Source organism: Bos grunniens, chromosome 22 (assembly GCF_055505025.1).
Source record: "Bos grunniens cultivar Pamir isolate PY7600 chromosome 22, Bosgru_T2T1.0, whole genome shotgun sequence".
Classification (NCBI taxonomy): domain Eukaryota; kingdom Metazoa; phylum Chordata; class Mammalia; order Artiodactyla; family Bovidae; genus Bos; species Bos grunniens.
The window spans coordinates 57,071,263-57,097,337 of NC_141186.1; the positions used below are offsets into that span (position 1 = coordinate 57,071,263).

Consider the following 26,075-nt stretch of genomic DNA (forward strand, 5'->3'; position numbering starts at 1 on the left):
GCCCGCTCACTCGGCCAATAGACATTTACCGAGCACCCACCAGAGGCTCCTAATCACAAGGGGTGCTGGGGACAGAGAGAAAACCAAAAGCACCCCGTCCTCAAAGAAGTACAGTTAGTGAGCATTTCATGTTCCAAAACAGGATCATCTCCCAGTTTTTCAGGTAAATTAACAATAATGACAATGACTTTATATGGTCATCCTGAGCGGCTGAGAGCAGGAAGCGTCAGGCCAGGGTGTGGGGACTGGAATCGGCTCCCCGCTGCCCAGTCGTGTGATGGGCGAAACTTACTTTGTCTCACCAAGCTTTTGCTTTCTTCTCTGCAAAATAAGGATAAAAACAGGCTCCATCTTATAGTGAAGACCCGGAAGGAGCCTAGGACAGCCTCCAGCACGTGGCACCGAGCGCTCTGCGTGTCCACTATCGTTACTATTACAGGCAGAGCGCTGCCAACACTGCTGATGGATGAGAAAGCAGGGCCAGGTTAGAGAAACGCTGTCAGAGGCCCGGAGGGGAAGGGCTCGGCTCCGTCCTCCAGGTCCTGCCGGGAGCACGGGCGGCAGCCGTCCCTCTCGTTTGGAGGCTCAGTGCTTCTCCAGGTTAGGGGCTGAGGGTTATGGAGAATCCTGGAATTACTTGACACCCAGCAGTACTAGAGTCCCTTGAACAGCAAGGAGCTCAAACCAGTCCATCCTAGAGGAAATCAACCCTGAATATTCACTGGAAGGACTGATGCTGAAGCTCCAATACTTTGGCCACCTGATGCAAAGAGCCGACAAACCCTGAGGCTGGGAGAGACTGAAGGCAAGAGGAGAAGGGGGCGACAGAGGAGGAGATGGTTAGACAGCGTCACCGTGACTCAATGGACCTGAGTTTGAGCAAACTCTCCGAGACAGTGAAGGGTAAGGGAGCCTGGCGCGCTGCAGTTCAGGCAGCTGCAACGAGTCGGACATGACTGAGCGACTAAGCAGCAGCAGCGCTCTGAGGGAGGAAAGGAAGGTGAAGCTGGTATCGCTCCCTTCCTCAGCCCGAGGAGAGAAAACAAGGACAAAACACACACAGGCTGCGGTTCAGTAATGGCTGGAGGAAGGAAGTCAAATCGGGTGCGCTGCTGTGATAAAGACAGAGGAACTCAGCCACGGGCCAGGGGGGAAACGCAGGGAGTGCGGGAGACAGACCCCAGCGCTCCACGTGCTGGGCAGGCGCGCCGGAAGGAGTCGGGGACTGGAACCTGCTCCGCCCCCACTCCCAGGGCCCGGCGCCCCACGTGCTGGGCATGCGCGCCGGGACGAGATGGGGACTGGAACCTGCTCCGCCCCCAGTCTCAGGGCCCGGCACCCCACGTGCTGGGCATGCGCGCCAGTATGAGACGGGGACTGGAACCTGCTCCGCCCCCAGTCCCAGGGCCCGGCGCCCCACGTGCTGGGCATGCGCGCCGGGACGAGATGGGGACTGGAACCTGCTCCGCCCCCAGTCTCAGGGCCCGGCGCCCCACGTGCTGGGCAGGCGCGCCGGGACGAGATGGGGACTGGAACCTGCTCCACCCCCAGGCCTGGCTCTGGACTGGATTGAGGCTGACAGCACATGCGGTGCCTGAAGACCCAAGGGCGCTGTACCACTCACGTGTTTAGCCTCCTGAGCTCCAAACGCTCGCAGGGGAAAAAGCACCACTGACTGCTTAGCTGTGCCCTGCACTTGGTACCAGCATCTGTTGGACACAGGAGGCACTCAAGCCTGAAACAGCCAGTGAAGGCAGTGAAAGCTGGGGCAGGAAGCTGAGGGGCTCCTAGGGTTTCAGTTCAGTTCAGTTGCTCAGTCGTGTCCGACTCTTTGCCATCCCATGAACCGCAACACGCCAGGCCTCCCTGTCCATCACCAACTCCCGGAGTTTACTCAAACTCATGTCCATCCAGTCAGTGATACCATCCAGCCATCTCATCCTCTGTCATCCCCTTCTCCTCCTGCCCCCAATCCCTCCCAGCATCAGGGTTTTTTCCAATGAGTCAACTCTTCACATGAGGTGGCCAAAGTATTACAGTTTCAGCTTTAGCATCAGTCCCTCCAAGGAACACCCAGGACTGATCTCCTTTAGGATGGACTGGTTGGATCTCCTTGCAGTCCAAGGGACTCTCAAGAGTCTTCTCCAAAACCACAGTTCAAAAGCATCAATTCTTCGACACTCACCTTTCTTCACAGTCCAACTCTCACATCCATACATGACCACTGGAAAAACCACAGCCTTGACTAGACAGACCTTTGTTGGCAAAGTAATGTCTCTGCTTTTGACTATGCTATCTAGGTTGGTCATAACTTTCCTTCCAAGGAGTAAGCGTCTTTTAATTTCATGGCGGCAATCACCATCTGCAATGATTTTGGAGCCCCCCAAAATAAAGTCTGACCCTGTTTCCACTGTTTCCCCATCTATTTCCCATGAAGTGATGGGACCAGATGCCATGATCTTAGTTTTAGGCCCATTAAAAAGAAACCCAGGGACTTCCCTGGTGGTCCAGAGGCTTAAGACCCTGTGCTCCCAGTGCTGGGGGCCCGGGTTCCACCCCTGGTCACGGCACTAGGTCCCCCACGCCACAACTAGGAGAGTCTGCAGGGCACAGTTAAGAACCCACTGCCAGCACTAAGGCAGGGCACAGCCAAAGAGGTAAAAATAAATATTAGGGAAGTGTGCGTGTGTTGCTGCAGACTCATCGGCCACGTGTGTGCTCAGACTTTTTGATTTTTGCTAATGAGACAGCAGAGAAATAGTATCCGGTGTAGTTGTAATTTACCCTTTTAAAAATATTTCAATTTTTTCTGTATGGTTTTTCATTTCTCATGTGGTTGAGGTCATGCTGTGGATACGAGGGGAGACAGACACGCCGCTCCTTTAACCAGCCCACGGGCCAGATGGGGAGACAGACACACACACAAATCATTCCTGGCAGGACAACAAGCACCAAGGACAGCAAGGTCAGGAGAGCGAGCCCCTCGCCCAGCAGACCCACTCCTAGAGATGCACTGACTCTTCCACTTTCTCCCACAGGCTAGGAGCCTGCTGCTGCAACCTAAAAAAAAAAGGTCCCAAGTGCTGCAACTAAGACCCAGAGCACCGAAAGAAATGAGTGTTAGGGAAAAGAAAGAAATCAAAAGCTCTGTCCAATGTGTAAGGATTTCTCTGCTGCTGCTAGTGCTAAGTCGCCTCTTGTGTGACCGACTTGTGTGACCCCACAGACAGCTGCCACCAGGCTTCCCCGTCCCTGGGATTCTCTAGCCACCCTCCAAAAGATGTGAAGGAATTAAATGAGGACGAAGGAAAACAGAAACCAGGGAAGTTAAGACAGTGATAACCAGTTACAATGGTAACTATAAAAAGAATCAGCAAGTTGGAAGACTGCTTCATAAGATTGCTATTAAGTATTCCAGACAGCAAAATGCTAAGATAATTTCCAAATGAGTCCCCCAATAGATGTAAATATTGAGCATGACTGTATACATTTCATATACACATATACGTGTGTGTATCTATGCACACATCTTGCCATATAGTATTCAGAACAAAACTACATATACCACGTTAATGCGGAATTGAGAGATTCCGTCTCAAGGGCATTTTAAGTAGACTTTCCCTTGCCAATTTGTCACTCAACCCAAGCAACTACAGCGGACCCCGAACCACATGGGGTTCACCTGCATGGGTACTCGTACACCCAGACTTTTTTCAGTAGTAAATGCTACAGTGATACACCATCCATGGTTGGTTGAGTCCACAGATGCATAGCCTTAGATATAAAGGAACCACGGATCTGGAGGCGGACTGAAAATTACACTCAGAGTTTTGACGATCACAGAGGGTCAGCACCCTGACCTTCTGTGTTATTCAAGCACCAAGCGCATTTAGCATGCAACCGAAAAAACGGCAACTTATTCTAAAACTTAAAATAACGTGTCGGCTTTTTTGAGGCAGGATGCTGGTTTCTAGTTAGGGTTTCCAGGAATAATTCGTGGACTTTTATAAGCAGTTCACTTTTATAACTTAACTGCTGCTGAGTATTTGACTTGTATATATTACATTAAAAGATTTTTAAAAACAGAAAATGTTCACTAACTTCACGCACTTCCAATAAAATTCTCTCCAACCAGTGAAAAAGTTCTGTTTTAATGTGCCTAGATTGTTTAGGATTCTCCCTTTCAGACTGCTGTTAACTCTTTAAGAAAGCCTAGAAGGAGCTCTGACAGTTGATGGCAAGAACTCTGTACTTCAACCCACGTTGGCATCATAGAAGGTTCCTCTCTCAAGACTCCCTGCTGTTCACAAGACGTCAAAATTCGGAGGTCTGGTGTGCCGCTGTGCATGTGGCTGCATGGACATCAAGGAGGACGTGCCTCTCAGTAGGCCTTCCATATGTGCAGCGCCACCATTACGATCGTGTGATTTTAACAACCCACGTATGGTCCCTGAACTCAGTTTCATCTTCAAATTGATCAGGACTAGAAAACTGCGTGGAAGCCACTCACACATTAAACTAAGACCCGGTGCAGCCAAATAAGTAAATAAATATACAATAAAAAGATTTTAAAAAACATGCTGCATCCATATAGGCTTCCCTGGTTGGTAAAGAATCCACCTGCCAACGCAGGAGACTTGGGTTCGATCCCTGGGTCAGGAAGATCCCCTGGAGAAGGAAATGGCAACCCACTTTAGTATTTTTGCCTGGGAAATCCCATGGACAGAGGAGCTTGGCAGGCTACAATGGGGTCGCAAAGAGTCAGACATGACTTAGCGACTAAAGAACAACAACATATCCACGTATTGGAATATTACCAGCAATTAACAGGAATGAAGGTTAAGAGGTAATTCTCTGACTTCTCAGCAGACTTTAAGACTCTGTGCTTTCACTGCTAAGGTTCAATCCCTGGTTGAGGAACTAAGTTCCTACAAGCCCTAATGCATGGCCAAAAAAAAAAAAACACAAGTTTACAAGATTAAGAAAATTGACCTGGGGTCATATATAACAGTGGCTCTCAAGCTTGGCTGCTCTTAGAATCACCTGCGGAAATTTTGAAACTCCCAATCCCCAGGCCTAACCTACAATTACATCGGAAGGTCAGAGATGGGATCCAGGTGATTTCAATATGTAGTCCATGTTTCCAACCACTAGAGATAGGATGGCCTATTCAAACTCAATGCCAACAGCCATCCCACTGGAGAGAGGAGGAAAGGGACTGGGGGCTGGCGGGGAGTGCTACGCACCTGTAAGGAGCTGTTCCTTTCGCTCTTCCAAACCTGGCTATACTGACTCCAGGCACCCATAGTGTTAGGTACACAATACATTTAGTTTTCTATCAAAAGCAGGGCTTGTTCCTAATTCTTCCCTTGAGCACACAAGCTAACACCTTTTAGGTGTTTAGCAAATGTTTATTCCAAACAAAACAAAGGAAGGCAAAAATGAAGGGGGGAGGTGCCATTAATTTTCCACCCCCCTGGGCCCACCTTGCCAAACCAGCTGGTTAAAGCCTCCCACTCAGCAGAACTCACATTCTCCCAATTAAATATACACACAAACACGCTTGAGGCTGCAAGTGCCTACCTTGTAGGCTAGGGAGGCAAGGATGAAAAGGAAGAGACAATCCTGCCTCTGGGGAGCTTTCAGGTTAGAACCCGAGACTAAGACACACAAACAAAAGTTAAGCCTTTGAAGACTGATGGGTGATTGTGCGAACGAGCCTGATATTGGGCCTACCATGTGATGTGCGAGCCAGGCGAAAAGCTGCAGCTGCAACTAATGAGCAAAAAAAAAAAAAAAGTCAAGGGCTCAACAGACTCCCAACCCCGTGTCATAACCTGTCCCTTTGCCGGGCTCCTACAGCCCCAGCAACCCTGCTAGTAACCAAAGAAGGTTCCTCTAGGGCACAGTCTGTTATCAGATGCACCTCGCCTTACTCTGTCCGCGGCACCCTGCCCCGCGGCGTCAGTGTTTCCAGAAAAAGCATAGAAAAGAGAGAGTTGCAGATACACGGAGGAGGGGAAAGGGGGCTAATATTCCGGCAGAACTAGAAGCCGGGCCCTGCGTCCCGGCCCAGTTCCGCGTGGCTGTACGCCCGCAGGAACGTCTCAGGACCGCTTCTACTCTCGCCCCGGAGAGCTTTCGGAAAAGGCGACGCCTCTTCCCGCGGACGAGCCCCTCCGAAGGCCGCGGCCACCGCGCTCGTCGCCTCGAATTGCTACCCGCTCCCGGGGGCCCAGGGTACCTTACCTTCTTCCGCCCCCCGCACGCGCGCGACGTTACCCCGGCAACGCCGGCCGTGGGGGGCGGACACCGCTGCCGTCAAGCAGCGCGGCCGCAAAGCCGGGCGACTGCGCAGCCGTGGAGCCCGCGGGAGGGCCCGCCGGGTCTTTGCGCAGCGCGCATGCGCGGGGCCTGCAGGCGGGTCTCAGTGGGGTGTGAGTCGCGGGCGGCGCGTCCTCTTTCCTGCGCTTCCCGCGATTGTACCGATAGCCCCTCTGCACAGGTGCTGTTCTCGTTTAATCCCTACAGCAGTCCCACAAGATCCGTTTCACAGATGAGATCTAAGTTACTTAGCCAGTGTCACGTAGCTGGGAGGTATTGGCGTGACAGCGATAGGACGAGACACGAAGCCGGGCCTTAAGGAGTTGTGGTCCTCGGCCCTGGGGAGATGGGATGCTTGAAGCGACTGCACTTGCCATGACCCAAGGACAACAGGCCTGGCGTCAGACCTGCATTAGCATCCTCACCTCCCTCCTCACCAACTGTGTGATCTTTAGTGAGTGACAGCAAGAGCCTCTTTTTGAAAGTGAAAAGAGGAGAGTGGAAAAGTTGGCTTAAAACTCAACATTCAGGGCTTCCCTGGTGGCTCAGAGGTAAAGTTTCTGCCTGACAATGCAGGAGACACAGGTTTGATCCCTGATCTGGGAATACTCCACATGTCTCAGAGCAATTAAGCCCATGTGATACGGCTGTAGAGCTTGTGCTGTAGAGCCCGGAACCACAGCTGCGACTGCTGAGCCCATGTGCCACAACTGCTGCAGCCTGTGTGCCCTGGAGGCGCATGCTCAGCAGCAGGAGAAGCCACTGCAGTGAGGAGCTGGAGCGCAGCGGCTAGAGAGGAGCCCCACTTGCCGCAACTAGAGAAAAGCCCAGGCAGCAACAAGGACCCCACACAGCCAAAAATAAATAAACAAAAATTATTAAAAAAAAAAACTCAACATTCAGAAAACTAAGATCATAGCATCTGGTCCCATTACTTCATGGCACATAGATGGGGAAACAGTGACAGACTTTATTTTTGGGGGGCTCCAAAATCACTGCAGATGGTGACTGCAGCCATGAAATTAAAAGATGCTTACTCTTTGGAAGGAAAGTTATGACCAACCTAGACAGCATATTAAAAAGCAGAGACATTACTTTGCCAACAAAGTTCTGTCTAGTCAAGGCTATGGTTTTTCCAGTAGTCATGTATGGATGTGAGAATTGAACTATAAAGAAAGCTGAGCACCAAAGAATTGATGCTTTTGAACTGTGGTGTTGGACAAGACTCTTGAGAGTTCCTTGGATTGCAAGGAGATTCAACCAGTCCATCCTAAGGGAGATCAGTCCTGAATATTCATTGGAAGGACTGATGCTGAAGCTGAAACTCCAATACTTTGGCCACCTGATACGAGGAACTGACTCATTTGAAAAGACCCTGATGCTGGGAAAGATTGAACACAGGAGCAGAAGCGGGCAACAGAGGATGAGATGGTTGGATGGCATCACCGACTCAATGGACATGAGTTTGAGTAAACTCCGGGAATTGGTGATGGACAGGGAGGCCTGGTATGCTGCAGTCCATGGGGTCGCAAAGAACTGGACACAACTGAGCGACTGAACTGAATTGAACCGTTCTGAACCACAGTTTCCTCTATTAAAAAATGGGTCATCAGGATCATGAGGGATGAGCGAAACAAAGGTGCCTTGGGAATTATAAAAGCTTCTCCTACCTGGTTATTTTAAAGGAGGCCTGGTAGGGAGTGCAATATATACCTTCCTAAAATAAATCCCAGGGTCCCCAGCAAACATAACACACATGCTGGGCTATGTGGAAGGCAGGTGGCAGGAAAGGGTGGCAGATAATGCCAGAGAGATTAATGAGGCTGAGTGTGACGGGCTCTGAAATCCAGACCTTCCCCAACCTTCTCCTGTCTCCGGACCTTCGTGAACACTGTGGCTGCCACCTGGACCATCCTTCTCCTGGGTGTGCAGCAGTGACTCCTGGTCGCCCTGTAGGTCTCAGCTCAGACCTCTCTTCTTCAGGACACTTCCTCTTGCTTCCCCAGGCTGCCTTGGGTGACATTCCTCTGTGTTCTAGGATAGTCTGGTGCCCCCTGAAAAGAAGTAGTGAGAGTGTCAGTCACTCAGTCGTGTACCGACTCTTTGTGACTCCATGCATGGATTGTGGCCCACCAGGCTCCTCCATTCATGGACTTCTCCAGGCAAGAATACTGGAGTGGGTTGCCACTTCCTTCTCCAGGGATCTTCCTGACAAAGGGATTGAACCCAGGTCTCCCACACTGTCGGCTGATTCTTTACTGACTGAACCATCAGGGAAGACCTGGTGACCCCTGTGATGTCCCTAATTCCTGGTCCTCCTTAACTGGACGGTGAACTCCTGGCAGAAAGAGCCCCAGACATGGCACTTAGTGGGTACTTTACCTGCAGGGGCCTTGACTGCTCAGCTGAGGAGTTCAGACTTTAGAGAAATAGAAATCAGGGTAGGTTCCTGGTTAGAATGTTGCAAAAAAGGGAGAACTTCAGCAAGATTTGCAGAATGGTGATGCCAGGATGGACTGGGTTGGGAAGACAGCTGGAGGTGTGCTGTAATACTGCACCAGAACAAGGCGATGGAGGAAATACTGGAGTTGGAAGGAGAGGGTTTTTAAAATGAAAGAGAACACAAAGGTTGTCCAGTTCAACTTCCTTATTTACCCGGTAAGGAAAAAGGCTCAGAGTCGCCAGAGCAAGTCTGAGGGGGAGCTGAGACTAGAGCCAGGGCTGGGCAACTCAGTGGGTGCTCTGCGCTCAAGGGCTTGGGATGTGCCCACGATGGGCTCTCAGGGGCCATGATCTGGAGTCCTGTCCCCCCAGAGGGTCCCGAGAAAAAGCTAATGAACATGGTATTCTTGCACCAAGATTTTCTTCTTGGTGGTGTGTTTATTTGTCCCTTCTCCCCCTCCCCCACATGCCACGCAGGATCTGAGTTCCCTGAGCAGGGACTGAACCCGGGCCAGGGCAGTGAAAGCCCAGAATCCTAACCACTGGGCCACGAGGGAACTCCCAACAGTGTGTGTTTTAGACCTTTTGTTATGGCCCTTTTCAAACATACACAAAAGGAGAGAGAATAGCCTAATACCTCATCACTTCCAGCATCTTCAACCTTTGGTATCTTGATTCTTTTATACTGTCCATAAAACACACTTCTCTCCCACTGCTAGGGTGTTTTAAAGCAGCATATAATTTCACACTTTATATTTTGATATGTGACTCTAACAGGTAGGAATTTAAATTTTATTACATCCATATCCATATAGTTGCTTCTTGTTATTCACAGTAGTTCTGTAAAGTCACATGAACACGCAATTAGGGAATACTGAATCCCTGCTTCTAGGGGAAATACAGGCAGGTTCCCGCCAGCCTCCGGGCACAACATTTTCATCAACCAATTGATGTGCAGCCTTGTTTCATGTGTGCTTCTGCCTAAAAACACTTTACCTAATGTCTACAGTAGATTCATCAGCGTTGAACTCCTGGCCCATGTGTGTATAACTCACGAGTGAACCAAGGGCATCTAACACGTGCATCTTCTCGTGAGACACAGCACGGCCTTCTTGGCTTAGGAACAACGCGCAGCACCGCAGCACTCTGCCTGGGGGTCCATTTGAAAATCACCAACACAAAGCACAAAGATACGAAAAGCGTGGCGCCGAAGGGACGGCAAAAAGCACACCTGTTTATGACATGGGAGCTGAAACAAGACAGAGTATCAGCTGCTGACATCAGCTGAGAGCACGCCCACCGGGAGACTCAAATTTTTCTCCTCTCTGCGCATGTGCGTGTCTGTAAGTGACCTAGTACTGCGAATATTGGTTTCAACATTACAAATAAATTTTAGCCAGCAGGTGAATTTGCAAATACAGAATGTGCCAATAATGGGGACTGACTGTATAAATATATATACCCAATTTCATTAGCACATCTAACAAAATGAACAATAATCGTTAACATCTGTGAAATGTAACACAGGAGCTACATGTACTATTTGGGATATACGTATACTATAATAAATAAAAATCATTTATCTGAAACTCAGAATCAGTTGGGTACCTTGTATTTCGTCTGACCACCCTAATAATTTATCAGGCCTTTACATGTGCTAGCCACTTAGCATCTGACCTTGACTCTCATCACAGTCCTGTGAGATAGGTGTTCTCACTGGTATTTCACAGGTGAGGCTCCCTCCCTGCCCAGGTTTTCAGAGCTAGGAATTAGGGGAGGCCAGGCGACGCTCCATCGGTCTTGCATTCATTTTTGTCCATCATGTTTGATACGGGAGGGCAGTGCTTTGACAGAAGCACAGCTTGAAACACGTGTATGTGTGTTTGTGCGCACGCTCAGGGAAGTCTTGACTCTTTTTCAAGTCCGTGGACTGAAGCCCGCCAGGCTCCTCTGTCCATGGGATTTTCAAGGCAAGAATCCTAGAGTGGGTTGCCATTTTCTTCTCCAAGCATCTTCCCAACACAGGGATCAAACTCATGTCACTTATGACTCCTGCACTGGCAGGCGGGTTCTGTACCACTGTGCCACCTGGGACATGGAAATACAGAAATGCCCCAGAGGGAGTGTTGCGGGGTCGGGGCGGTAGCGGGGGAGGTCAGGGAAGACTCAGATGGGCTGAATAATCCGGGAGGCTTCCAGGAAGAGGTGGCCTTTGAGCTGATCCTGGAGAAGGGTGAGCCTGGAGGAGGAGGAGGGAGACAGCAGACAGTCAGGGGCACAGGGCAGGCCCACGTGCCAGGAGGTGTGGGCCTGGACTTTCTGGAGCAGGAAAGGAGCTGGGCCTGGCAGGGCAGGAGGTCGAAGCCGCCGATAAGGGCTGATAGGCAGGGCGGGACCCGATCTCGCAGGCGCTTGAATTCCAGGCTGGGCGTTTGGACTTTACCCCGCAGACAATGGGGAGCCACCGGCGTTTCTGAGCGGGGCAGGGCGGCCCCAGCTGTCGCCCCATTGTTTTTCTCAGACGGGTTGAAAGCCCTGCAGTATTTCCGCGCAGGCCACTAGATGGCGGTATTTTAGCAAATTTCAACTACCCAGCCTCCAGTTTTCGGCGAGGAAAACCAACACAAGCAGCCACCCAGCAAAAGGTTCTACGCGTCTACCCGCAGCATCGGCAACAAAAAACACCGGGCTGGAAAGGAAAATCAATCCGGGGACCGCAGTCTGGCTTCCCCCGGCCGGCGGGAAGAAACCTCAGATCATTTCTCTGCCATGAAGGAGAAAGGGTTCAAGATGTGCAGGAACGGGCGTTCCATTTTAACAAGCGCCCTGCAGACATTCTCCAACAATTTAGCCTCAGGGCAGCCCTTGGGAGGAGGTGCTGCCATCCCATTTTACAGCTGAGGCCACTGAGACGCTGAAAAAAACATTTGTTCAGTTATTTACGGAGCTGACACCAGGCTAGGCAGGGAGATAGAGCTGACAGCGGGTTTAAGGGGTGTGGGCCGGGAGAGGCCCCAAGGCTACGCTTTGCTGGGTCCAGGGCCCCCAGGGCAAGGTGCCAGTGTTACCTTTAGATCCTACTTTGGCTGCTAGAAAAACCCACAGCGTAGATGGTGGGAGCTGCTGGACTCCTACCATTTGCCTGATTCCAGCTGCTTTTGAGAGACCATCTCATATGATTCTCACAGCCACTCTGAATTAGCGGTTATCACACAATGGTTTTACAGGTAAGAAAACAGACTCAGAGAGGTGAAATGACTTGCCCAAGGTCACACTGGGGTTCATCACAGGAAGAGGAAGTTGATCCCACATAAGCTTACTCCTCCCTGTGATTAATGAAACAGATTTCGACATCTGGGTAAATTTCCTAGAAAAACCTGGGCAGAGATGGGACACATACAAAGATTTTTTCTTTTTTTAATCGAAGCATGATGGCTTGTGATTAAACAAGGAAACGACCTAAATGTCCATCCCTAGAAGAAGGGACGTACAGAACATGGGACAGAGGATTTATAAAGTGGAAAAGTAGTCTCAGCCATAATTCTTCTGTGCTCATTAGCATGGATAGATTTCACAAACATGTTTGCTGACAAAGGCAAGATGCAGAATGATATGAATCCTATGATACCTTTCCATTAAGTTAAAACACAGTCCCAACAGTATCAAGGCCTCAGTGTATGCACAGATATGTCAAACTATTTTAAAACAACAGGAAGGTTATGCACCAAATTCATTAGTTATCTGTAGGCCTCAGGTAGTACATAAGGGGTTTTTAGCTTTAGATTTTATTTCTTAAAGAAAAATTAAACTACAGAAGCAAACACAGGGGTAGAAATATATGCGATTGTTAATTTGGTACATTGACTTCTCTATTTTAATTTTTGCACAGAAAAGATGCTTCAGGTAACTGGATAAATACAAAGACAGGGAATGACAAAACCTAAATAATTTTCCTGCTTAGGATCAGCGGTTTGAAGATGACGGTTGCCCGTACTCTGGGAGGGCGGGAGAGGACCCTGGGGCAAGGTGATCAGAGGAAGGGGTGGGCAAATTCGGCCAGAAATGCACCGGCCTGGCTCTGGTGTTACGGGGGTCCAGGTCACCAGCAATCGCAGAGTAACAGCTCATCCTGGCAACGCCCAAGTGGTCCCAGCATCCTGTGCCTGCCACACCTGCCAGGGAGCAGCGGGCAGCCAGTGAGGCTGTGGGGACTCCAGGAGGGGGGCAGAGGGGACCAGGAGAGGGTGCAGAGGCCCCTGGAAGACGCGGCTCCTGTGTGGCTGGACATGGCTCCACCCTCTGGCTTCACTCCCTCCGTCCCTTTCCTTTGGTCATTTTCTCTGGACTCCTGATCACATGGACCACTTAATGTGTGGCCTGGAGGGGTCACACCCCCTCCCAACAGCAGGTGCTGCAAGCAGAAACTGAAGGCAGTTTTCGCTCTGCCTGCCTCCCAGGGCTGCAGTGCCCAATGTGGCAGGTCTTTAGTGCTCTGCAAACTATCGATCACTACACAAAGTCTTCTCACTTTTCCTCGTTCTCTACATTTGTCCTATTGCACAAAATGAAAAAAGATCCGTGTCAGTTCAGTTCAGTTGCTCAATCGTATCCGACTCTTTGCGACCCCATGGACTGCAGGGCGCCAGGCTTCCCTGTCCATCCCCAACTCCTGGAGCTTGCTCCAACTCATGTCCATCAAGTCGGTGATGCCATCCAACCATCTCATCTTCTGTGGTCCCCTTCTCCTCCCGCCTTCAGTCTTTCCCAGCATCAGGTCTTTTACAATGGGTCACTTTTTCCCATCAGGTGGCCAAAGTAGTGGAGCTTCAGCTTCAGCATCAGTCCTTCCAATGAATATTCAGGACTGATTTTCTTCAGGATGGACTGGTTTGATTTCCGTTTCATTTTCCCTGCATTGGCTCATTTTCCCACTCACTCATTCCTCCCAACAGCTCCGTTAGTGCACACCTTTATTCTTCCCATTTTGAAGATAAGGAGACTGAGTGGGAGAAGTTATGTAACTGACCCAAGGTAATCCAGCTAAGAAGTGGCAGAGGTAGGAATCAGACCCAGCTCTGCCTGACTTTGGGCTTCCCAGATGGCACTGGTGGTAAAGAACCCCCCCTGCCAGTGCAGGAGAGGTAAGACGCTGCTTTGATCCCTGGGTCAGAAAGATCCCCTGGAGGAGGGCATGGCAACGCACCCCAGTATTCCTGCCTGGAGAATCCCATGGACAGAGGAGTCTGGGGGGCTGTGGTCCATAGGGCCACAGAGAGTTGGACACGACTGAAGTGACTTAGCAAGCATCAGATCAGATCAGATCAGATCAGTCGCTCAGTCATGTCTGACTCTTTGCGACCCCATGAATCACAGCACGCCAGGCCTCCCTGTCCATCACCAACTCCCGGAGTTCACTCAGACTCATGTCCATCGAGTCAGCGATGCCATCCAGCCATCTCATCCTCTGTCGTGCATACACACTGCCTAACTGCAGGGCCGCTATGCTGTATTGATAAGATATGCTTGATGGTCTCATATCCTAAAAAGGAGAATCTGGGGTTTTGTTCTGCTTTTTTTCTCTTCCTTATAGAAATTTTCTTTGTTCCAAGTTGCTCTTGTGTGTGACCGCCTCCCCCTCCCCCCAACCTGGCCCCCTCTCTGAGCTCAGGGTGTCATTTCCTGGGTGGTTGACGAATTCATTGGTCTGCTCATAGGAGAGGCAGGAGGAGAAGCCCAAGGTGGCCCAAACCTGGCTTTCCTCTTTTCTGGGCACGTCCGCCTCCGATGTCAAAAGGCCTGGATTCCAGGCAAACCAGAAATAATGCCCCAGTCATCAGATTTGAAACCAAAATTCAGCAAAGACATGTATTTGCTGCCAGAAAGCAAATAGCTTTTTCTTTTCTTTCTCGTTTTTTTTCACCCAAACAAAACATCCTCTTATGAAATATGTCCAATTTGCAATATTTACTTTCCCTTTATTTAATAACAGGAAAGGGTTTGCTGGACTTCTGTTGATTTTTGCATTTCTTATTAAAATTCTTAAGGGGGTTTTGGGGGAACTTAATCAGCAGAAAAAGGAGAAGGAAAAAAAAATCGCATCTGCATTCCACAGGCCTTATTAATGGAGGAAACTTGCTGTTTGTTTAAGAGCATTTTCTGATGGGAGAAGGCAAATGGTCACGTGTTCCAGAGCCTCTGACTCCTATTCTTGACCATGCCTCCTCCTCAGCTGCCTCTACAGCTCTGAACGCCTTGTCTGAAGCTCTCTGCCCGAGAAGATGGGGCTGCTCCGAAGCTTTCAGCCTGAGAAGATGACCCCTGCCAGGCCGGGAGGGAAGCTAATGTTCACTGAAGATCCGAGTGCAGTTCTCTGAGCCCACAATCTCACTTCACCTCAAGTCAGCCCGCCTGGCAACCCTGGCTAGGCAGACAAGAAAACAGAGGCTTAGAAGAGTGAGGCCCCGTGTCCAAGCTCCCTTTCCTGGCGGCTTACATTCCTTGGGATGAAACGGAAGGGAGTCCCAGGAGTCATGGAGTCTTGCCTCCAAGGGCACATCTCTGGGCTAGCTAGACAGTGTCTCATCTTGAAGGATCAGAGAGGTTACGGGCCTTACTCAAGGCCCCAGGGCACGAGGCTTGTGGAGCTGGGGTTTGAGCTGTGCTCTGCCTGACTCTCACATCCACCTTTATTTCGCTTCACCACACCTACTCTCTGGGGCCAAGAGCAGTGTCGTGTTTCTTGTAACGAAATACCTCACTCTCCTGAGGTTCAAATTCTGCCCCCCGCAAGAGGTCTTGGTCCTGCCTCTTCCTCGGTTCTAGAATCTGACTGCAAGTAACTATAAGGGCTTTGTTTTGATATGTTCATTCTACCAGACATATTTATGCAACATGATTTTTATTATATACATTATATAATCATTGTAACATGTTTATTTCTAGAATAGTGCCTCATGTGGGGTCTTTTTTCTTTTTTCAATAATTTTTTTTTATTTTCGGCTGTGCTGGGTCTTTGTTGCTGTTTGGGTCCCTTTTCCAGCTGCGGTGAGTGGGGGCCACCCTCTAGCTGCGGTAGGCGGGCTTCTCTTGTGAAGCATGGGCTCCAGGGCGAGGGCGGGCTTCAGTAGTTGCGGCACGCGGGCTCGTGAGTTGCAGTTCCTGGTCTGGAGAGCACACTCTCGACAGTGGTAGCCCATGGGCCTAGTGGCTCCATGGCGTGTGGGATCTTCCCAGATCAGGGATCAAACCCTTGTCTCCTGCATGGACAGGCGGACTCTCTACCACTGAGCCACCAGGGAAGCCCACCAGGCTGTCTTAATAAAAGGCCTTGCGGACAGCTGGGTCTCCACGCTCCCCTTCTCTAGAGAAGCGAACTGAGGAGGAATTTGCCCCAGGTCCTGGAGGCCAGAGCCAGGTTCCAGTCTCCTTGGCCTCTCAGCTTGGTGCAAGCAACAGCTACCTTCCCGTTCATCTAGCCCCCACTCCGTGTGGCCCCGAGGGGGAGGTTAGGGCATTCAGATAAGCCACACATCGTATGTAATGTCAAAGTTCTCAGGGTTCCAGCTGTGGAGCAGGTGCTTGGAAAAGTTACTCTTGTAAACGTGGCAAATGCTACAATGAAGGGTTTCGGGGAGGGGGGCAGGGCTCAGCAAAGACTTCACGGAGGAGTGGATGCTTGAGCTGGGACTCAAAAGAATGAGGACGGACTGGCCAAGTCGGGAAGGCACTGCAGGCTGCAGGCCCCACCTAAGCAAAGGCCCAGAGGTCTGAACACACAGGGGATATTTAGGAGCGATCCAGTGGTCTGCTGGGGAAGAGAGGCAGGCCTAGAAGGGAGACTGGGGACCAGGCTGTGAAAGGCCTGGAGCGCTATCCAGGGGATGCAGGAAATGCTGAAGGAGGGGAATGACTCAGTCAGATTTGGGTTCTGAAGATCCCCCTAGATGCCAGAGGGCAGAAGAGGATACAGAGGGTCTGAGAGGCCCCGGGAAGGAGGCAGCTCCATGTTCCAGGCCAGAGATCCCTAGGCCTCCCCACCTAAGTCCTCCTCCTCCTCCCACCCTTGAATGAAATCCTCCTGTCCCTGCTGTTCCAGGAGCCCCCTCCACCCCCGAACCACAGGCCTGCCTGGAGCCCCTCTCACTGGTTCCTGGAGTTCTGACTTCTCAGGCGGCTGTTCTGCACTGTCAAGGTCCTCTCTGCCCATGGACCTTAACCTGGTCAGAGCCCTCCAGGAGAGTCCGAGGAAAGCCTTGAAAAAATTGCACAAGGATGGAACTGTTCTAAACACGGAACCTGTGTGTGGAGTCTCACACACAGCTCAGCTTCAGAGCCCCTGAAGCTGCTTTCACTTACGGGAGGGGGCAACTCCAAGACAACACCCTAAAAATGATCAGCTCCACTCTGCGAATCCCCAAGGCATGCAGAGGCAGTCCAAGGAGGCAGAGGAATTAGGAGTGAAGACCGACCGCCTTGAGAGTTCAAGCATGGACCCAGGAGGGCTGTCAGGCCAGCGGGAGCTGGAGATGAATGTAGCAATGTTTCTAAAGAGAGACCGTGTCCATCTGAAGGGCTGGGCAGCTGGAGAAGTAGAGGACAGAAAAAGGAGGATGCTGTCCTGGCCAAGGATCATTCGGGGGCATCCCGGCGGTAGGTCCAGCTTGCTCTGACACCCTGAAGCCCTGGAATCGCATAACCGGCCCCTCCCTTCCCTCATTCTGTGCTCACCAAGCCTTGTTCTGATTAGAATTTGGCCTCCCCGTGCAGGGTGCCCACAGGGAGCTGGGGTGTTGGCTGGGGGACACGTGTATCCGGTCCCTTTGGCAGTTGTGTTTCTCGTTGCAAATTAGTAAATTGGGAACAGACAATTCACAGAAGAAGCAATACAAATGACTAAGAAGCACATGAAAAAAAAAAATTTCATCCTCACCAGCATTCAAAGAAATGCAAATTCAAACCAAAACCAAGATTGTTTTCTAGCTATTAAAGTAGAAAGGATTTCTTTAAGTTAATACATACTGCTGGGAAAGGGGTGATATAGGAGGCACCCGACGTGCTGCTGATGGGTGCGCCATGCTACCTACTGGGCTGGCCGAGTCATGCCTTTACATCCTGCAGCAGAGAACCGTGCAATCCTGGTGTGGAAGGAGTGGCTGGGGGGCCCTCTGTGTGAATCTGTTCACCAAATGTTTAGGGAGCACCTAGTATGTGGTGGGCTTCCCTGGGGGCTCAGACGGGAAAGAATCCGCCTGCAATGCGGGAGACCCAGGTTCGATCCCCGGGTCGGGAAGATCCCCTGGAGGAGGAAATGGCCACCCACTCCAGTATTGTTGCCTGGAGAATCCAGACAGAGGAGCCTGGTGGGCCACAGTCCATGGGGTTGCAAAGGGTCGGACATGACTGAGCGACTGACGCTGGTCTGCGCCAGGCTGGTGAGACACCAGAGAGGGAGGGGCCACACAGAGATCTCACCCCCAATGCCAGAGGGCCCCAGACCAAGAGGGAGGCTGGAGACCAGTTCCTGGTGGGCTGGAGGGGAAGGAGACGGAGGGGAAGGCATGGGAAGATGGAGCAGCTAGCCTCCAGCTCGCCCCGCCCCACAATTTCAGTTCTCCCCTGGTTCCAGGCCCGCCTCAGGCTCCTCTAGGTGGATCCCTGGGCGTTTCCTAGAGTCGAAGTCTGCCCACTTGTCCACTCCCCAAAGCTGATCCAACTGCGTCGGGCTGGGCTCAGGCGGGACCCCAGGCATTTCAGATGTGTGGCCAGGGGCTGCGAACCACTGAGAAAATGGAAAGAAACTCATGCAAGTCACAGTGAAGCCCTCCGGCGTTGGGGCCCCCGGACCTGGGTCTCGGGCGGGTCACGCGCTGCCTGGGTCACCTGAGGCAGGACGTGTGCCCTCCCGGGGCTGTGGTTCGCTTCTCTGTCAGATAGAGAGCAGGTATTTGGGTTGGGGTCCCACGAGAGTGCCCGCCAGGTCGGGTGATCTTCATGGTCACGGTGCCAGGTCGGCCAGATACCATGACTCGCTGCCCTCTGGGGGGGACCAGGGACACGGGGCTCCCAAGGCTTCTGAAAACCACCCCGGAGAAAGACGTGAGACTGAAACAGCTCTGACCAGCCACGTGGACTTTCTCTGTGAACTTGGAGACCACCTGCCCGGTTTCCCTCGTGCTGTGTTGTTGTGTTAGTCGCTCAGTCATGTCCGACTCTGTGACCCCGTGGATGGCAGCCCGCCAGGCTCCCCTGTCCATGGGATTCTCCAGGCAAGAATACTGGAGTCGGTAGCCATTCCCTTCTCCAGGGGATCTTCCCAACTCAGGGATCGCACCTGGGTCTCCTGCAGGCAGACTGAAGGTGGATTCTTTACTGTCTGAGCCACCAGGGAAGCCCATGGTTTCATTTAAGGGGCTGGAATCCTCGTTCCAGCTGACTGTGCAGTTTGGGAGATAACCGCATGGCTCCAGCCCCAGAGTCCTGATTCGGGAAGGGACGGAGCTGGTTTTCCACGCCGGGATCACGGGCCCCACTTCCATGAGGACAACCAAGGGTACCAGCTCTCAGCGCCCGCCTCTCGCGAGCTGTGTGACCTGGGGTGAGCAGAGCCACCTCTCTGAGCCTCAGGGTCTCCTCTCTACTGTGGAGATAACGGGTCCCTGCCCCAGCTGGCTTTGAGGGAGAATGAGTGGCGTTGAGGGCTTCCCGGGGGTGCTGGGGAAAAGAACCCGCCTGCCAATGCAGGAGACATTAGAGACACATGCGTTCGACCCCTGGGTTGGGAAGATCCCTTGGAGAAGGGAACGGCAACCCACTCCAGTATTCTTGCCTGGGAAAGCCCATGAACAGAGGAGCCTGGCCGGCTACAATCCATGGGGTCGCAAAGAGCTGGACACGACTCTGAAGTGACCGAGCACACACACACATGAATGGGGTTGATGCTAGTGCAGCTCTGAGCCTGGGATCCGGGCCTCCTGACGGCCCGTGTAGATGCTGGCCACAGGGGAGTGACGCCAGGGCACTGGAGGCCACGTGCTGCCTGCTTGGCTCACTGGGTGGGGACGGTGTTTCCAAGGGGGTGGGTCTCACCTGGGCAGCGGCTGGGGCCTTCCACTGACTGCCTTCCTGGGGGGTGAACTTTGACAGAGGGGGTGAGGGAGTGCGAGGTGACTACGGACACCCCAGGGGACAGCAGCCAGCAGTGGTGAGCCTTGGCCAGAGGCCCAGGGCCAGGGCCAGGGCGGCGGGGGGAGGGGGCGGAGCCGGGCAAGTGAACTTCAGGCCGTTACGGGCAGGGTGACTCATCTGTGCCAACCGGCTGGTGAGACATAGAGAAACTCGGGGACAGGAAGATCAGTGGGATAACACTTTCAAAAAGTTCTTTGAAAAGGGTGAGTCGACCTAAGAGCAAGAGCTCTGGGCTTCAGACAGAGTGGGATGCCCAGCCTGCTTCTGGAACCCTCCTGTGATCTTGGGCTTAGCCTCGTGGGGCCTCCGTTTGCTCATCTGAAAGGAGGGGGCAGTGGGCAGGATAACGGGCCGGGTACACAGGGGTCTGGCCCAGGACCACCCCCGGCAGCCGTGGGGCCCTCAGCCAGGAGGGATGTCGGCCTTTGCCGAGTCTCTCTATACAGTTCGTCCCCATCCTTCGGCCTTGCCCGATTCCCCCGCGTGTACAGGCCCTCCCCTCTGCTCCATACTCTCACGACCTTTCATCTCAGCCTTTCCCACAGCCCTTATCAGCCTAGGCCTGGCGTGCACGGCTGTTTAGTGAGCGTGCCTTATCGCCCCCGGGGGGCATGGGTCTTACTCATGTCTGTACCCACCGGGCCCAGCACACAGCCTCCAGCCTCTCCAGAGAGGCTTCGCCGGACGCTTGAGGACTGGTCAGGAGGCAGAAATGGCAGCTGAGTGGTAGCCGTCTGTGTTCTGACACCCGAAAAGAGTATGCCCTTTGCAGTAATGAAAACGGGAGGAAGGAATTTGTAAATGTGTTTTCAAAAATTCTACAGACTTCTTTTGACGGGTACGCTTGAATGCATCTTCACAGTGAATATGGTTTCCTGCGTCTGGTTTTTAGGCTGTGATATGCAGAAAATGAATGAGAACTTGCTGCAGGATCCACGGGATGAAAGGTCCCCCTGGAAGGTCTGAAAGCTGGCCTGCATGGAGAAAGCGCCCGCCATCAGCAGAGGCCAAAACAGACAGAAAGAAAAAGCACCCCACTCTTGAAGTCTGGAGAATTCTGGGGCCTGTACCTGCGTGACCTTGTGTGATGTGACCCCCCCTAAGCTGGCAGGGGGTGGGTGGCCCTTGAGGTCCGCAGAGCTGCCCTTGTGAGGACAGCAATGTGCAGAGCCTCGGGCAGGTAGTGGGCATTTTGAGATGCCCACTACGCTTCCCTTCACTGCTTCGCAAGGATACACCAACTTATCTTTTGCACTCGTTCCAAGAGGTTCAAAGTGACTTGTATGTAGTAAAATGACCTGAATCTAACTCTAAGAGCAAGCCCAGCCCAACCCCTCTTAAATGGATAGACCTCGATTTTGAGTCTCCACTAAATAAGAAGCGGGGTGGGAGACGCTGCTGGGGTGAGGGGCATGGGGATCAGCCAAGAACTGAGCTGGGCAGGATCTTGGGGAGCTAAACACCTGGTCGCTGGGGTTTTCTTCAATGAGAAGGTTCCAGAACTACTTTGAACAGAGCTGGACCATTACTGCGTGCTCAGTCACTCAGTCGAGCCCGACTCTTTGCGACTCCATGGACTGTAGCCCGCCAGGCTCCTCTGTCCGTGGGATTTCCCAGGCAAGAATGCTGGAGTGGGTTGCCATTTGATGTCTCCAAAAACAACCAGCTAGGAAATAAAATCACTCATCTGCCAAATATTCATTGAGCTGAGAAGACTCTCTTCCTTCTTTCCTTCCCTCCTCTCCTGCCTCCCTCCCTCCCTCCCTGCCTCCCTCTCTGCCTGTCCTCCTCTCCTCCCTCCCATCTTCTCTATCAGTGGGTAATTTTCTGCCTAGTAATTTTCTAAACCTAACTCTCCAGGTCAGAAACGCCTGTGGTGTTTCTGTTCTTTCTTCTCGCCTGTCACAGGGTAGGAACCCCGCTGCTCTGAGCTCCTGATTTGCAGCCAGTATAACCGGCCTGAGGGTCACGGGGCGAACAGCCCGGCTCGGTCTGGCTGGCCCTTGGGCAGGCCCTGTGTCCTCCACACCCTCTGCTTTCTCCTGGTTGCAGGTGCACTAGGAGCAGGTGATACCCTGGCCCTTCCGGCTCAGCCACTGCGACCCCCGTGAGGCCACCTGTTGGGTCTGAGAGTCCAGCCGACTGGGGTCCCCTCCCCATTCTACACTTATGGCTGACGGCCTTGGGCAAGGTACACAACAGCCAGTGGGTACCCAGGGATCCTCGTGGGATGTCCTCTTTATAGAGTCATGGTGGGAGTGAAGTGTCAAGCCTACAGATTAAAGTTTACGCCAGTGCTGGCATGGTGAGGCTCACTCTCGTGCCAAAGAGGGTGCACATCAGAGCCGTCTCACATTGACCTTGGGGCTTGGCCGGAGGTCTGCGCTCTGCCGATTCTTAAACTTGGCGACCATAACTTGCTAGCCTGGGGGCATCATACGATCAGACACCCATGGAAGGATGGGGTGCAGCAGGCTTCAGAGGCGCTCAGGCTGGGTCAGGGCTATGTCCCTGAAACCCTAAGCACCCCACCCAGGGGTTCCGCAGGCTGGGTGCAAGGGGTAGACACATCAAGCTGCACAGGTTGAGTTAAAGTCAACCCTGAATGCCTGGAGAGCACTCAGTGCTCACGCCCAGCCTACAGGCGGAGAGATCACACACGGGCTGGAAACACTGCCAGTCCCACCAGATTCCGCGGCCCAGCCAGGTCTGCAGCCCGAGGCTCCGCACTGGGCACCTGCATGAGTGGGGCCGGAGTCACGGTCCTCAGCAGTGTGCGCCCGTGTTACTGAGACGGACTTCACATCCCCCGCAAGCCACTCTTTCAAAGTGCATGACTGGGGGACTTCTCTGGCTCTCCAGTGGCTAAGATTCTGCCCTCCAATACAGAAGGCATGGGTTCAGTCCCTGGTCGAGGAACTACAGTTCCATGTGCCACAGGGGCAGGGCGGGGTGGGATGTGCGGCCAAAATTTTCTTTGCTATACAATAGGTCTTTGTTGGTTATCCATTTTAAATATAGCAGCGTGCTCGTGACCTTCCCCAAGTCCCTAACTATCCCTTCCCCCTGGCAGCTATTAACTGTTTTTTTAAAAAATCAAAGACTACAGTTGTTTGTTGAACACATTCCCAGAGTGGTGCAACCAATGATGATCACAATGAATTGTAGAACGATTTCAGCATCCTCCAAAGAAACTTCTTACCCCATTAGTTGAATCATTCCTCGTTCTCTCCTCCCTCCTGGCAACCACGAATTTACTTCCTGTCTTTATTGATTCCCCCATTTTGGACTTTTCATCTGAATGGAATCCCACAAAATATGTGGTCTTTGTCACTCCCTTCTTTGACTTGGCACAACGTGTTCAAAGTTCACCCACGAACAGAACATCTATCAGGACTTCATATATTTTTTTCTGGCCAAATAATACTCCCTTGTATGGACAGCCCACATTTTGTCGATCCGTTCATCTGCTGATGACCCTTTGGGTCGTTTTCACCTCTTGGCGAACTGTGAATAACACTGCTCTGAACATTCATGTACCAGCCTTTGTGTACAGATATGTTTTCCTATCACTTTTGAAAGTACCCAGGGGTGGATGGCTGGGTCATATGTGCTGTGCTTAGTCGCTCAGTCACGTCCAACTCTTTGTGACCCCATGGACTGTAGCCCACCAGGTACCTCTGTCCGTGGAGATTATCCAGGCCAAGAATACTGGAGTAGGGTTGCCATGCCCTCCTCCAGGGGATCTTCCCAAACTAGGGATTGAACTCAGGTCTCCTGCGTTGCAGGTGGATTCTTCATCGTCTGAGCCACCAGGGAAGCCCAATAATACTGGAGCTGGTAGCCCATCCCTTCTCCAGGGAATCTTTCTGACCCAGGAATGGAACTGGGGTCTCCGGGATTCCAGGTGGATTCTTTACCAGCTGAGCTACCAGGGAAGCCTGAGTAGCTCTACTGTCTGAGCTACCAGGGTCATATGGTAAACTGTATATTTAACTTTGGCTCAGACGGTAAAGAATCAGCCTGCAATACTGGAGACCCGGGTTTGATCCCTGGGTTGGGAAGATCCCCTGGAGAAGGGAATGGCTACCCACTCCAGTATTCTTGCCTGGAGAATTGCATGGACAGAGGAGCCTGGTGGGCTACAGTCCACGGAGAGGCAGAGTCGGACACAGCTGAGTGACTGACACATACTGTACACACACACAAACAAAGCATTTCCTACCCCGTGTTCCCACTGGAAGCACAGGGATGATCCAACTACCTGCTCCACATTCCCACCCACCCTCGCCACGGCTGGGCTTCTGCTTCAGTCATTCTGACAGAGGACAAGGGGCAGCGGTCGTTTTACCTTGCATTTCCCCCTCCTCCCTCTGAATCACATGGTCAGCTGCCCGGCCCCGGGTGAGACTCGGGATGAGGAAGAAGCAGAGCAGCCCGGAGGGGTCTGGACTCGGTGTCGGGGCCTGGGTGACAGCCTCAGCTTCAGCTTCAAAGGCTGTCTCCACTGATCCCTCGGGGGGGAAGCAGGGCCGAGTAGGTGCTGGGGGTGGGAAATCAGGCAAAGGGAAGAGTGTTTGGGTGGCGGGGTGGGTGGGGGAGCCGGACAGAACCAAGCGGACAGCTGACTCAGCTCTCGGTTTCCAGGTTGGCTGTCTTTGTTTTTTCAGCACGTTGGAATCTCCTGGCCACTAGTCTTTTATTTCCTTTTAATTAGCCTTCCCCACTGACAGCGACGGGTCAAGATTTCTAGGAAGTGCTCTAGACGACGCTGCCTGACAGACATCCATCTCAAGGAGTTCACTCTTTAGGGCTGAAATACATCCTCTATCTCATCCTCGGAGCTGACCTGGGGACCGGCAAAACAGCTGGGCTTTGGGGCTCTGATTTCTCATTGACACTTGACCTCCAACACACAAGAAACGGAATATTTACAAAACATCCCCGTGACCTACAAAACGTCTCCCTGGGAAGAATTAAATAGTTACACATTAAAACCTCTTAAAAATGCAGGTACACATTAGCCGCCTTTAGTGCAGACCCGCCTGGCGTCTGTTTGGTAGAAAAACAAGCTTCTAAAGCTTGAAGGCAAAGTTGTCTCCCTTGAAGGGACACTTGGTTTGTACATGCGGACATCTTCAGACATGTCTTACAGAGCAATGATCCACACTGTCACCATTTTGGAGAAGGAAATTTCCTTCTGCAGATCCAATCAGATTGAGGAAATTTTAAAAGTCTGGAGCAAAAAACCCTCAGAAATCAATTCCTAACAAATTCCTAAGTTTGTTATTTCCACACACGAGACATCTATAAAGAAGTAAATGATAAGACAGCATGATAGCTGTTATGACAGAGAGAAGGACAGGAAGCACAGAAGAGAAAGCAACTGTTCGCAGCAGGTTCAGCGCTGTCGGACAGAAAAGGGGACACTGAGGCTGGGCTTTGAAGGATGAATAGGAGTTTGTTGGAAGCTAAAAAAAGGAAAAATCTACGAGTTAGAAAAGCATACACAAGGCACCGAGACGTGACACCATGCCCAGGGCTCAGCCGAGACTGCAACAACCCAAACACTCCAGGTGCCGCTTCCTTGGTATTTGAACCCCTCATGACCCAGTGTCCCAGTTGACAACTCTTGCTCCCCCGACAGCTGTGTCACACCCTGGGAGGCAGGCAGGTCAGGGCCGCTTAGACCCTTGCTTTTCCAGAGGAGGAAAACAAGATACAGAGAGGGGGCAGGGGCCTGCCCACGCTCCCAGGATTAAGAAAGGGCGGAGGCAGGACTCGGATGAAGGTCTTCAGATTCCCCAGTCACTTTTCCAAGGTGCTTCTCACAAAGGGTCAGGAAAACAAATGCTGTGCCATGTATGAAACCCACCTTTTCTTACTTGAGGTCTCAAGGCAGACCCACTTTGCAGATGAGGAGACTGAGGCTCCAAACAAGTAGACGACATACAGCCAGAGGCCTTGGTCCGCCTGGGGCCTTGTACATGCACCAAACTGCCTTCCCAAATGTGAGAACATGCTGGACCAACACCTCTTTCTACCCTGGCAACAGTCAAGCCTGCTGTGCTGGGCAAAGGCTGATGAAGACACAGGCCTCTGGAGACGGTAATATTTTCTGCATT

General features: G+C 52.0%; 2 protein-coding genes and 1 long non-coding RNA gene across 14 annotated transcripts in view; 1 reads left to right on the forward strand and 2 right to left on the reverse strand.

The window, feature by feature from the left end:
- TSEN2 (tRNA splicing endonuclease subunit 2) overlaps positions 1 to 8,229 on the reverse strand; it is a 45,901-nt gene extending 37,672 nt beyond the window's left edge. For 6 of the 10 annotated variants that reach the window (XM_086368726.1, XM_086368725.1, XM_086368724.1 and 3 more), the window contains exon 1: positions 6,250 to 6,294. The gene's annotated coding sequence lies outside the window, so the exon portion shown is untranslated. Of the gene's footprint in view, positions 1 to 5,246; positions 6,295 to 8,204 lie in introns of those variants that run through there. The other 4 variants (XM_086368722.1, XM_086368718.1, XM_086368719.1 and 1 more) reach the window with 3 other exon arrangements.
- Positions 8,230 to 8,241: 12 nt separating this feature from the next.
- The window catches only part of PPARG (peroxisome proliferator activated receptor gamma), a 171,039-nt gene continuing 153,205 nt past the window's right edge, over positions 8,242 to 26,075 (reverse strand). For 2 of the 3 annotated variants that reach the window (XM_086368716.1, XM_086368715.1), the window contains exon 8: positions 8,242 to 8,378. In XM_086368716.1, coding sequence (XP_086224842.1) covers positions 8,359 to 8,378 — 20 coding nt within the window. In that variant the 3' untranslated portion in view covers positions 8,242 to 8,358. The remainder of the gene's footprint in view (positions 8,379 to 26,075) is intronic. The other variant, XR_015151874.1, reaches the window with a different exon arrangement.
- Positions 20,053 to 21,645, forward strand: LOC147348706 (uncharacterized). Its single transcript, XR_015151882.1, has 2 exons — positions 20,053 to 20,153; positions 20,843 to 21,645. It is a non-coding gene; the product is annotated as an uncharacterized LOC147348706 (long non-coding RNA).